General features: G+C 37.9%; 1 protein-coding gene across 8 annotated transcripts in view; it reads right to left on the bottom strand.

The window, feature by feature from the left end:
• LOC128865125 (protein madd-4) overlaps positions 1-13,797 on the bottom strand; it is a 322,915-nt gene that overhangs the window by 16,790 nt on the left and 292,328 nt on the right. For 7 of the 8 annotated variants that reach the window (XM_054105124.1, XM_054105122.1, XM_054105126.1 and 4 more), the window contains 3 exons: positions 6,666-7,037; positions 6,395-6,545; positions 3,607-4,012 (listed from right to left, as the gene is read on the bottom strand). In XM_054105124.1, the coding sequence (XP_053961099.1) occupies positions 3,888-4,012; positions 6,395-6,545; positions 6,666-7,037 (648 nt within the window). In that variant the 3' untranslated portion in view covers positions 3,607-3,887. Of the gene's footprint in view, positions 1-2,802; positions 3,543-3,606; positions 4,013-6,394; positions 6,546-6,665; positions 7,038-13,797 lie in introns of those variants that run through there. The other variant, XM_054105120.1, reaches the window with a different exon arrangement.

Here is a 13,797-nt window from a genome sequence, read left to right on the forward strand (position 1 = left end):
CTTTGATTGGGGTGACCTCCGATTGGAGAAGACTACAGTAGTCCAGTAGCCTAAATTTAAGCTTCGCTCCTAGCAGTTTACTCCCTCGCCAATCCTTAGAGCCATCCATAAACATATTTGTTATGGCTTTGAAGGAAATTTTTCGTACACAAAGGACTCCCGAAATTTAACCAAGTTTGTTTTTAAGCGAATATGACGCCATAGCTGAATGGCTGTGGAAAGTAAAAATAAAAATGGTAGAAAAGGCTATGTCTAATTGCGGTCGGATCTCAGAAGGTTATGACAAACCTATTTCCGTACTTCATTCTTGAAAATCTACACACTTATACATTTACATATATAAGTATGCCTTCTTTAAGCTTTTGTGCCTGCATCTGACGCCTCAACGCAGCAGATTTCTCTTCTGTTGCTTTGTAACTTTATTTCCTTGTCCCGCTTTATTTTAAACAACATAAAATTTCACACAGGTCACTCCACTTGAAACCGTCCAAAATGCAGAACTTAGCTGTTTAGAAATTCTAATTTTCTTCTCTTGATACTTAGGAGAAATAAAATAATAAAAAAATAAATAAATAAAAAAATAAATCCATCAGAATATAACTTCAAAGGAGTGTTTTTAATTGGGATGCATGTTCAAAAAACATTGAGCTAAAAAAAAACAGAAATAAAAAATATGGAAATAAAATATTAAAAAAAAAATATTAAAAATTAAATTAAAAATTAAAATTTAATTTTTGGATCCAAGCTTTTCCACGAAAAAAAAAAAAATAAATCCGTCAGAATATAACTTCTCTGGAGTACTTTTGATTGAAAAAAAAAATTAAAAAAATAATATTTATAACTTCAAAGTAGTATTTTCGATTCGGATGTATGTTGGAAAAAAATTTAGCTAAAAAAAAATAAAAAAATAGATAAAAAAAAAATAAAAAATAAATAATATTTTTCTTCTATTTTCTTAAAGACTCATTGAACAACTCTCTTAGTACTGTTGCATTACTACCAACGGATCTAACCTTTTACGTGAAAAAAAGAGGTTGTCTGTAAAGTCGGTTTACTGACGATAGTTTAACGTGATAACGTCATAAGAAAATACTGATTGAATGGTTGCATTTTTCAAAAGAAAATTTTAATTTTATTTGTTTGATAGATATTTTGTATGGATATAGAGAATGAGTTAACATTAACATAACATAACATAACATAACATAACATAACATAACATAACATAACATAACATAACATAACATAACATAACATAACATAACATAACATAACATAACATAACATAACATAACATAACATAACATAACATAACATAACATAACATAACATAACATAACATAACATAACATAACATAACATAACATAACATAACATAACATAACATAACATAACATAACATAACATAACATAACATAACATAACATAACATAACATAACATAACATAACATAACATAACATAACATAACATAACATAACATAACATAACATAACATAACATAACATAACATAACATAACATAACATAACATAACATAACATAACATAACATAACATAACATAACATAAGATAACATAACATAACATAACATAACATAACATAACATAACATGAAATAACATAACATAACATAACAAATTAGCCCGTATTAAAGCACTTATCAACAGCTTTCATTTGATACCCATATTGTACATACACAGCCAAAGGTTACCCGAGTCCACGTTTTGACCTATATCTCGAGACCCCAGTCACGGAGCGGCATGAAAAATACTCTGTACTAAAGCATTCACCAACAGCTTTCATTTGATATCCATATTGTACAAACACATTCTAGGGTCCACGTTTTGGTCTCTATCTCGAGACCCTAGTCGCGGAGCGGCATGAAAAATACTCTGGACTAAAGCATCCACCAACAGCTTCCATTTGATACCCATATTGTACATACACATCCGAAGGTTACCCGGGTCCACGTTTTGACCTATATCTCGAGCCCTATTTCCAAAATAAAATATAATCCATGTTACTCGTGGAGGATGTAGCTTTCGAATGGTGAAAGAATTTGCAGTTCATTCAATGCAATGAGCAAGGTAACTACATATGAGCAAGGTAACGACACATTTTTTCGTGCGTGCAGCCTATTAAATCGAATTATAAGACGTTATCACGTCAAAAATAAAACTAACGACTAAAACGATTCCATATACTAGATTTATCATATAAATAATATAAAATATCCCAACATAAAATGGCATATAATGGTTAGTCTCAGTGGATACTAAACCATTTCTGTTAAGTACCTAGGTTAAGATTACAAATATTATAACATTTGCTTATTGTCGTCAAGATAGATTGCAAATAAAAGTATACATACAAAAAAAAAAAAAAAAAAAAAAAAAAATAAATCCATCAGAATATAATTTCAAAGGAGTATTTTTGATTGGGATGCATGTTCAAAAAACATTTAGATAAAAAAAAAATATGGAAATAAAAAATTTAAAAGTAAAATATTAAAAATTAAATTTAAAATTAAAATTAAGTTTTTTCTTCTATTTTCCTAAAGACTCATTGAACAACTCTCTTAGTATTGTGAAATACGCCCTTTCAGAGATGCCGCGATCTGACCGGCAAATGAAATTCTAAACAAAAGCGCAACTCTGCTGCCTACTTAAAGTTGGCCTGCATACTTGGTTGACCAAACCTTGAACTCTATTATCCTTGGGATTATTATTTACTCTATACAGAAAAAATTAAATATTACAAACCTCAAATGCATTCACTTTCTTTAGATGAAACTTCCGCTCAAAACCGCATAAATAAATTTTGAAATAAATATCTCAATGTGGATTTCACTTAAAATAAGCTAAGATACGTGTACTTTTCTCACATAAATATTTATATATTTACATAGGCCTATACACATACAATTTGATGCTATGGTTCAGGTTTCGATGCATGTATGTATGTGTGTATGCAACCAATAGTATGCGTGCATATATAACCATCAGTAAAACTATTTAATTTGAGGTGCATTCATATTTACTATTTACGGTTCACTGTTTACTTTTCGCCTTTTGTATAGAATCATTTCTATTATATTCATATTTGTGGTAATTTATTTATATGAGTTTTTACATTTACATCTTTTATGTCTGTGTGTGTGCGACCTGCTCTTGCCACATCTCCTCCACTGCCATTCATTCAGTCATTCTTTCGCTGTGTTGATTTAGTCATTTTTATGTGGTTGCATTGGATTGCCTGGTGTTTGTTGTTATTTCTGCTTTAGTATCAATGTATGCACTTGCACACACCCACACGCACTTGTGCTATGTAAATATGTATAAAGTATTTATGTATAGTTAGTCTTATTTGCATTTGCTTTCTATTTGGTCGCGCGCGTTGAATGCATTCAAATATTTATTTTATAAATAATAGATTATTATGTAGTAATTTGCTTGCTTTTGCTTACAAATTATTTGCTTCAATTGGTTTTCGGTTTGCACATCGTGTTTTTTGCTTTTAATAACCTATTTTGCCATTTTATGCTGGAAATGGCGGGGAGTTCATTTATAAGAATTATTTTTATTATTATTTCTATTTTCACTTTACCTTACTTTTGTGTTTATATGAACTATATATGTATGTGTATGAATATATGTAGTAGTAATGTTCCAACGATTATTTGTTTGCCTTCGGTTTTGTGGGTTTGCCCACTGACTGCTGTTGAATTGTTGCTGGTTTGCTTCCTTTGGAATTTGTTTTGCATGAGTTTGTTTTATGGCTCTGGGTGCTTTAGCTTTGCTATACGCAACCAATAGTTAACCTCGTCTTTGGGCTCAGTCTCAGCCTCGACAAGGTATGGGCCTTGCCTTCCTCGCCAACAGTTGTCGTTAATTGTAATAGGCATTGAACTTGCAGGATTTACAACATTTTTCTTGGTAGCGATGTAATCGACACAATCCCATCGAACGCACATTGCGGCAATACCGGGAAGTGTCTTGGCATTGCTCAAAAGCTGAAAGGGAAACAATTGAAAAAGAATTGTCAAACAAAAATTATAGGTATACAGAAGAAAAGTGATCAATATTGAAGTGGAATAAAACAGGTTGTGTGATGTATGAATGAAATTCTGTGTTATTTGAAAGACCAATGCATGCCATTGTGTAAGTAACATATTCTTTCTTCTTAATTGGCGTGATACCCGATTACGCGATTTTGGCCGAATTTACAAAGCGCGCCAGTCGTTTCTATCTCGTGCTAACCGGCGCCAATTGGACACACGAAGTGAAGTCAAGTCCTTCTCCACCTGATATTTCTAACGCAAAGAAGGCCTTCCTCTTCCTCTGCTACCACCAGCTGGTACCGCATCGAATACTTTCAGTGCCGGAGAGCTTGCATCCATTCGAACGACATGACCCAACAAACGAAGCCGCTGGATCTTTATTCACTGCACTATGTCTATGAAGCCGCAGAGCTCTTACACTTCTTGGTTTCAGCGCCTAAGATACTCGCCGTCAAAAACATGCAAAGGTCCAAAAAGCTTCCGCATAATTTTTCTCTCAAACACTCCAAAGGTCGCTTAATCGGATGTTGTCATCGTCCACGCTTCTGCACCATACGTTAGGACGGGCATGATGAGAGCCTTGTAGAGTGTTAGTTTTGTTTAGAGAGAGAGGATTTTACTACTCAGTTGCCTACTTAGTCCAAAGTAACACTTGTTGGCAAGAGAAATTCTACGCTGGATTTCTAGGCTGACATTGTTATAGGTGCTAATACTGGTTCCTAAACAAAGGAAGTCTTTTACAACTTCAAAATCATAACTGTCAGCAGTGACATGGGTGCCGATACGCGAGTGTACCAACTGTTGTTTAATGACGGAGGTTCTTCGTTCTGTCTTCGAACACCACCAGACTCGGAATAGGCAGATCAACAGCGCGGTTGCTAAGAGCGATGATATCAATATCATCGGCATGCGTCACCAAATGTACGCTCTTATAAAAAATTGTGCCTGAGCGATTAAGTTCTGCGGCTCGTAAGACCCTCTCCAACATCAGGTTAAAGAAGTCACACGATAGTGAGTCACCCTGTCTGAAACCTTGTTTGGTATCAAACGGCTCAGAGAGGTCCTTCCCAATTCTGATGGCGCTGCTGGTATTGAGCAACGTCATCTTGCATAGCCGTTTAAGTTTTGCGGGGATAACAAATTCAGACATCGCGGCATACCGGGAACTCCTTTTCGTACTGTCGAATGCAGCTTTGAAGTCGACGAAAAGATGATGTGTGTCAATTTTCCTTTCATGGGTCTTTTCCAAGATTTGGCGTATTGTGAATATCTGGTGGATTGTGAACTTTCCAGGTCTAAAGCCACACTGACAAGGTCCAATCAGTTGGCTGATGGTGGGCTGCAGCCTTTCACACAATATGTTCGCTAGTACCTTATAGGCGATATGTAGAAGACTAATACTGCAGTATTTGGTAGACTGCAGAACCACCTTTCTTATGGATTGGACAGAGCATACTTGAATTCCAAACGGCAGGCATGCTTTCATCCGACCATATTTTGCATAAGAACTGATGCACGCAGCATACCAGCTCCTCGCTGCCATGTTTGAATGGCTCCGCCGGCAGTTCGTAAGAAACATCACAACGCTTAAATATTTTCCGTGACCTCATTTTGTGAAATTCATTCTAAAGGTCCAACTTTCAATGACTCTATGACTATCAGATCTGTGGGGATTTTAAGGTCATTGGTTGAATGCGCCTTATTGGCATAGAACTGATCTTTCAATAAACTTGAAAAGCGAAAGTCTAGCGAGTTGGAACTGCATCATTTTTGTGGTCATTTCATGTCACTTTCATGAGAGATAGCCATGCCTTCATATGAAGTCGCATAACGTTCCATTATAACTTTGCCGGCTTAAGCTGCCCTGGCTTCACACCCCGATAAAGGAGGAGGGTTTGAATTGTGAAATTGAAATCTCCTTTTCAGTAAAATCAAACCTAGTGTCTGGGGGTAGAGCCAGGCCACTCTTCTCTCAGGGGTGACTGACATTATGGCTTGAAATTTAATATAAAAATTCAATTTTTATAAAATTTACAAATGTTATATCCCGGAACGATTTTCGGGATCCCGAACATATGCATCTTTCTTAGCGCAAAGAGTAGTCTTAGTTTCGCTCAGCAGTTTACTTAATATATTCGCTCAACCTACACAAGTTAATATATACTTATAGTTGTAAAGGGACGTTCCTGAAAAATAATCAAAAAGTAATAAAAATATTACCTACTAATTGTTCGCATACGCGAACTAGTCATCTTGGAATATTGCAAATATCGAGTCCCGCTTTGATAATTTAATCGCTAATATTTAGATAGACAAAAGAATTTCATTACTCACTTTTCGTAAAGCAGGGCGGACTCTTGCACACTTTCATCACCGCCGGACGCGGCTGATGGCGACAAGCATTGCCCGCCGGTCGTCGTGTGCCATACCAAACACACTGTAAAATGCGGTATTTGATTCCCTGGCGACCGCATTGCGCATTACACTGCAACATTGAAAAGAAAAAGTGAGTGAGTAAGTAAATAAATAAAATCGAAACCGAGTTGAAGATGACTATGAAAGCGCAATAGCGCAACAGTCAACGATAACGCACTGTCACACTTACCTCCGACCATGGCTCGACACGCCAAACGCCCTTGCAACGTTCACTGTAGCACTCCTGTCGACTAATGGGACGCTGTGCCACACTACAGGCGTCCGTCGCCTCCGTGCCATTCGCATAGCGACACTTAACCTCACGCTTTTGTATGGCTGTGTTGCGGCCAAAACAACGCGAACGCTGACATAACGTCCACTCGCTAGTCTCCCAACGGGCGCACTCCTCTTGACCGCACCCTTCGAACGTGTCGGGAATGTTCAGGCCATAATCCAGACAGTACCCATTATCCACCGTTTCGATGTCCGCTTCAACGTGCGATTCCAGGGCGTTTTGGGTGGGCAAATGATGGCGTAAACGTAAGCAAGTGATTGAGCGACGCTGTGAGAGGTGAGGGAGTAAAGATACAAAAAAGAAAAAAAAAATGTTAAAAACCAAAATGTTGGAATGAAGATAAATGTGTTTGGTTAATCGATTGGTTAATAGTAACATTAGTCGCATAGGGAAGATGTTACTCATACGCAGTGTAAGCCGCCTGCAGCTAATATGCATTTGTACCGGAAAAATATGCTGACAATGTGCACAGGCAATGCAATGATTGCAACACGACTGGACGTGACAAAACTGCTGGACGCCACTCGTGTCACTAGTACAGACTACTGCAACAATTGTCAATGTACAAGGTCTACTTGTTAGGACTATAATCGACCGATTGTCGCACGTTGGTGCAGGATTCATAAATAGTTGGTATAATAATAATTCAGAAAATTAGTTTCTTTGCTAGTAGAGATATTTGCAAAGTATACAAAGCTAGAAAATATTGTAGACTTATTTTCTTAGTGAGAACTTTGTCGAGCGAAGTGACTTTTTTTTTAAAGAAGATTTCGCTGAAATGAAGCTCACTCCTTACCCGCTGTTTGGAAGTTTATGAAAAAAGGTGCACAGTACTGACTATTTGGTGGACAACATTCACAGCTCTTGTCATTGTATGTATAGTACAATGTACAATATAGTATAGTATTTATGTATTGTACCGATCAGAATGTGATTGTTGCGACAGAGAATGTGCAACTCAATCAAGAAACTCAATCGATCTCAGCAAATCATCATTTCAGTCTGAATTCCACACAAAGTTCTCTGAATACACACTAGCAACATCTAAATGGTTCAATAATTCAAGACAAGTGATAATTTCCTTCATTATCGCTCCTCAGCTTTAGCATTACATGTAGTGCAGCTCAAATTGGCTGTAGAATTTTACTCAAGTTTTCTTTTCTCTCTTTCGCAGCTGCGACTTGACCCACTTCGAAATTTTTTGCGCGGTGTTCTGCAAGTTCGAAGCAATGTGCGCATTTTAAAAACGATTGAAGCCTGGAGATGAAGCTTACTCGTGCCATTTTTGAAAAAGGAGTAAAAGCCATCAACAAAGTTTTCAAAAATTATAGCGTTAGAATGCCTTATTGGGAACTTAGCTATGAGACAGTCATATGCAAACAGTTTGTTTTTTATTTAACCGAATTGCCTTTTTTGCTAGTTGATTTACTTGTGTAATATAATCAATTATACTAACATTTCAGGCCGCTAATGCCGCATATTTTAGGCATATAAATTAAGGAAATCTTTCTTGATATTAAAGGAATAAAATTTGCAGATACACAAAACTATGATAAGACCTGATGTATCACAATTACACCTTTTGTGCTAATTAGGTCTGGTTTGTGTCACTAAGGCAACACCTCTCCCACCATCATAAGACCGGCCTTAATCTACGGTTATGAAACATGGATCCTTAAAACGTGAAATTTACTGATGACGTTAATTTAATGAAGCCATTTACAAGAAAATTTCTTACGAAAATATTTGGCCCTATACGATTAGAAGACGGTGTATATCTACCGTATACGGTATAACCACAAACTCAGTGTTTTAATCGCGAGGCGAAATGAAACACGGTTTATAAAGTCACAAAGATTACGTGGGTATGGACACGTCCTCATGATGAGCAGCGAAAGAACCGCAAAAAGGTGTTGAAGCGAAGCGAGAAGAGATCGACAAAAAACAGAGACCGACCGCGGCAAAGATGGTTACAAGTCGTAGAAGATGGTACACGAAAGATGAGAGCCCCACAACGTAGACCGACAGCGGAATGTAGGGATAAATGGAGGCATATTGTAAAAGAGTCAATGGTCGACTCCGGACTGTAATACCAATACTTACGTTTCATGTGAAAAAAATAAATAAAACAATTTAGTTTTGTGTGGCCTCATGCTTTTCAGTAAACTAAGAGGACTGATCCGGGACCAAATTTTGAACATAGAACCAACAAGATTTTGACATAAGTGAACTTTGTAGAGAACTACTTATGTTTATTAGAAAGAGACGCATTAGATTTGTAAAAATAAATAAAGGTTTGAGAAATTTTTAAGCAAAGTAAGCTTTCAATTTTGTCAAAATACTGTTACATTTATTTACATATTTCGTCTTCCAAAATAACTAGTAGAGTAGGAGCTGGAATATACAGTCCAAAGTTATACCTAAGGAAGTTGTAAAAGCTTCCAGATCACTGCAGCGTAGCCGAGGCCGAGGTTTTCAAATTTGTAAAGGCAGCAGACCTAGCTTGTGACACTACTGGGGCCAACTCCAAAGTTAACATTTACGTAGATAATTTGGCCGCCATTAAATCAATTACATCGTTTAGTATAGCGTCCAAGATCTTTCTTCAGAGCAGGGAGGCGTAGATAGGTTGGCAGTGAATTGTAAGCTACATTTCGACTGAGTTCCATGCCACAAGGTCATTGAAGGAAATGAGATAGTAGACATCATAGCGAAAAACGAGATCCTCGGAATTTGTCTACAAAATCTCATAGTCAACACGAATATTTATTATACAACGAACTAGACGAGAATATTAGGGGGCGTCCATAAATTACGTGAGGTGTTTTTTTCAATTTTCTGACCCTCCCTCCCCCCCTGGTGAGATGTCGTGAGATTTTATTCAACCCCCTCCCCCATCCCCCAATCTCACGTGAGATTTTTCAAAATGTGGATTTCTTATGTAAACGCGTTGGATTGTTATTGTAAAAAGAAAAAAAATTTGCTTCGTGCTTTTATTTACGACTAGTTAAGACTAGTAATCAATATTGCTGAGAGTTATAAGTGCAATAAAAATTTAACAATAGAAGACTTAAATCGTAACTTCTTCTTCTTAATTGGCGCTATAACCGCTTACGCGATTTTGGCCGAGTTTAACAAAGCGCGCCAGTCGTTTCTTTCTCGTGCTAACCGGCGCCAGTTGGACACACCAAGTGAAGCCAAGTCCTTCTCCACCTGATCTCTCCAACGCAGAGGAGGCCGCCCTCTTCCTCTGCTACCACCAGCTGGTACCGCATCGAATACTTTCAAAGCCGGAGCGTTTGTATCCATTCGGACGACATGACCCAGCCAACGTAGCCGCTGGATCTTTATTCGCTGCGCTATGTCTATGTCGTCGTAAAGCTCATACAGCTCATCGTTCCATCGTCTGCGATATTCGCCAATGTGCAAAGGTCCAAAAATCTTACGCAGAATTGTAGTCTTATTCTTGGAAATAAAAAGTCGTGTGTTTATGCTTACAGATGAGAAAAGAGAATGAACGAGTTTATTTTACGCATATACATATGAGTATAAGAATAAGATGATGCAATGAACACAGCAATGAACACAGCACACAATCAGCTGTTTGTTTGCTTTAACCTTTGTGTTTTTGTGTAACACTTCCACTTTCATTGATCAGATTATTCATTTTCAAAACATGAACAAACTTTCAGAAGTGACTTAAAATTATTGAAATTTGAACTCTTTAGAGGATTCGTGAAAATATCCGCCAGCTGTGTATTTGTTGGCACGTACTTGAGCGTGAAGCTTTTGTTCTCATACACCTCTCTGATGAAATGAAATTTGACCTCAATATGTTTGGTCCTCTTGTGGTATTGTGGATTCTTCACCAGTTTAATTGCGCTTTGATTGTCTAAACAAAGTTCTGGTACTGTGCGATTTCCGGACAGTTCCTCCAATAATCGACGAACCCAAATTAGTTCTTTTACTGACTCACAAGCGGCCATGTACTCTGCTTCGGTTGTTGAGAGTGCAACTGTTTGCTGAATTTTTGATGACCACGAAATAGGACCGCCGCATAACATGATTACATAACCTCCAGTTGATCGCCTTGTCCCCAAATCAATAGCAAAGTCCGAATCACTGAAGCAGGTCAAAGACAAATTCTTAATTTTCTTGAATAAAATACCTTCTCTGAGAGTCCCTCGTAGATATCTGAAAATTCGCTTTATCAAGACAATATGTTCGCTGGTAAAAGTGTCCAGAAAACGACTTGCATACGACACCGCATAGGCTAGATCAGGTCGTGTCACTGTAGACAAATACATAAGAGATCCAACAGCTTCGCGATATGGGTACTGCACTTGCTGACTGCTTTCTGTGTTTAAATTAGCACCTTCTGCTGGAGTTGTGACGGGCTTGGCGTCGAGCATTCCAAATCGTTCCAACACTTTTGTTGCGTATGCTTTTTGTCGAATAAATATTTTTCCAGATTTCCTGACAACTTCCATACCCAGGTAAAATATCGACTCAAAAACTTTAATGTCGAAGTCTTTCGTGAGATAATCGATCAGCTTACAAAGTGCTTCTGTTGATTGCGCTGCTATGATGCCATCGTCAATATAAATTGCAAGAATTAATTTCGCACTGTTAAAACTCCCGATAAAAACGCATGGATCCTCTGCACTGACTTTTAGATTACAAGTCTCCAGCATCTGAGTAAATTTCTGATTCCAACATCTCGATGCCTGCTTTAAACCATAAAGACTTTTGTTCAGCTTACACACCTTGTCAGTTCCATCTTCGTAACCAGTAGGTTGATGCATATAAATCTCCTCGCTTAGAGTTCCGTAGAGAAACGCTGTCTTCACATCAAACTGCTTTACAATCATGTCAAGCTCAACTGACATGGCAAAAATCATTCTAATTGACGTAAACTTGGCAACAGGGCTAAAAGTCTCGAAATAATCAGTACCAAACTTTTGCGTAAAGCCACGAGCGACTAAACGCGCCTTAAAACGTTCGATTTCACCTTCCTTTCCACGCTTGATTTTGTAGACCCATTTGTTAGAAATCGCTGTTCTACCTGTAGGCAAACTTACCAGGGACCAGGTTTGGTTTGTTATTAACGATGAAAACTCCTCATCCATGGCACGCTTCCACTGCGCACAATGGTTACTAGACACTGCTTTCACATAGCAATCCGGCTCATCTGCTTCAGCAATATACGCATAGCTTAGTGCAGCTTTACTTTCAATATCTCCTCTTTGCGAACGTGTCATGATCCTACGTATCTGCGGTTGATTGGTTGCATCTTCGCTATCGTGATTGCCACAGCTTTCAGTTATGGTTTCTGGTTTGTTAGCATTCGTAGTTGGTTCTTCCACTGCTTCAGCGTGTTCTTCATGCACATATGCGGCTTCTTTGCAGGTTTCTTTGATTATAACGTCTCTTGATACTTCAATTTTTCTTTCATTAGGTATCCAAACCCTATAGCCCTTGCAGTTTTCCTCGTAGCCTACAAACACACCTTTCTTGGATTTCGCATTAAGTTTTCTTCGCTTTTCCTGTGGTATATGCACAAAAGCCTCCGATCCAAAAACTCGAAGTACAGACAAGTCAGCCTGTTTATTAAACCACAATTCAAATGGTGATTTACCATCCACTTGACATTTACCACTCCGATTAAGAGTGTACACGATATTGTTCACTGCTTCACCCCAGTATTTCAGGCTCAATTCTTTGGCGTGAATCATAGACCGTGCACCTTCGATAATTGTTCTCATGTCTCTTTCTGCGCGGCCATTGTGTTCTGGCGTATATGGTGTTGATTTTTGATGAATCACTTTTCTTCTACTGAATATTTCTGCCACGTCTTTGTTGACGAACTCTAGTCCGTTATCGGAACGGATGCACTGTACTCGCTTTCCTGTTTCTGCCTCAGCTTTATCTAAAAACCGTTCAACAAACAATGCAACATCTGCTTTTGACTTTATGCAATAGACACATCGATAATTTGAAAAATCATCACGAAATAGCAACATATAGCGCGCACCACCATATGAAATCTCTTGCATAGGGCCGCATAAATCAGTGTGAACAAGCTTACCTATCGAATGAGCTCTGTTTTTGCTTTCATGGAATGGCATCCGATGCTGTTTACCGAATACACATCCCTCACAAAAAAAATCATTGCTATTAAAAGAAATACTTCGTTGAGTTAGTACGCTCTTTACATGGTCTTTAGCTTGATGACACATGCGTTCATGCCAAAGTTGCAGCGACTCAGATTTCGCACTAAAATTCGCCTGAGCTTCCACGCCGCTAACCTTCAATAAGAGCTTAAACAGTTTGGAATTTTCTCGTAGACCTTGTAAGCACACTTTGCCTTGTTTTTTAAAATAGCAATCGTTGCCCTCCGCTATCAACGAGTAACCTTTGTCTAAACATGCGTTGGATGAAAATAAGTTCATTTTAATACCAGGTACATATAGCACATCAGCCAAGTACTTTCCGTTCCAGACGTTGCCATTATAAGCTTCAACGTGAATATCCCCCCTACCATATGCTTGCACTATGGAACCATCCGCAATGCGAACATCTTTTGGCGTATCAAACTTGACATAATCATGGAACCACTCTTTGCGATAAGACATGTGATCGCTAGCACCAGAGTCCATGTACCAACTGCTCTCACGTGATATGTTCGATTGCACAAACATAACCTCACTTACAAAAGCATTACCATGTGCTAATTTTTTAACACTTTCTCTATTTGGACAGTCTCGTTTCCAATGACCAAACTTTTTGCAAATGAAACATTTTCCTTTCTTCTTATTGTCGCCTTTACCTTTAACTTGATTAGCTACGAACGCTCCTTGTGTATTTGGCTGCACACCCAATCTAGATTCTTCCATACACAAGCGTGCCGTTAGCATTTTCAATGTACGGTACTTTTTCTCTGTTGCTTCCCACGCCGCAAAGAAATGATTATATTGCTCCGGCAATGTCATTAGAATTTTCGTTACCAGCATATTCTCGGAGATTT

The sequence above is a fragment of the Anastrepha ludens genome, chromosome 5 (genome assembly GCF_028408465.1).
Source record: "Anastrepha ludens isolate Willacy chromosome 5, idAnaLude1.1, whole genome shotgun sequence".
NCBI classification, from domain to species: domain Eukaryota; kingdom Metazoa; phylum Arthropoda; class Insecta; order Diptera; family Tephritidae; genus Anastrepha; species Anastrepha ludens.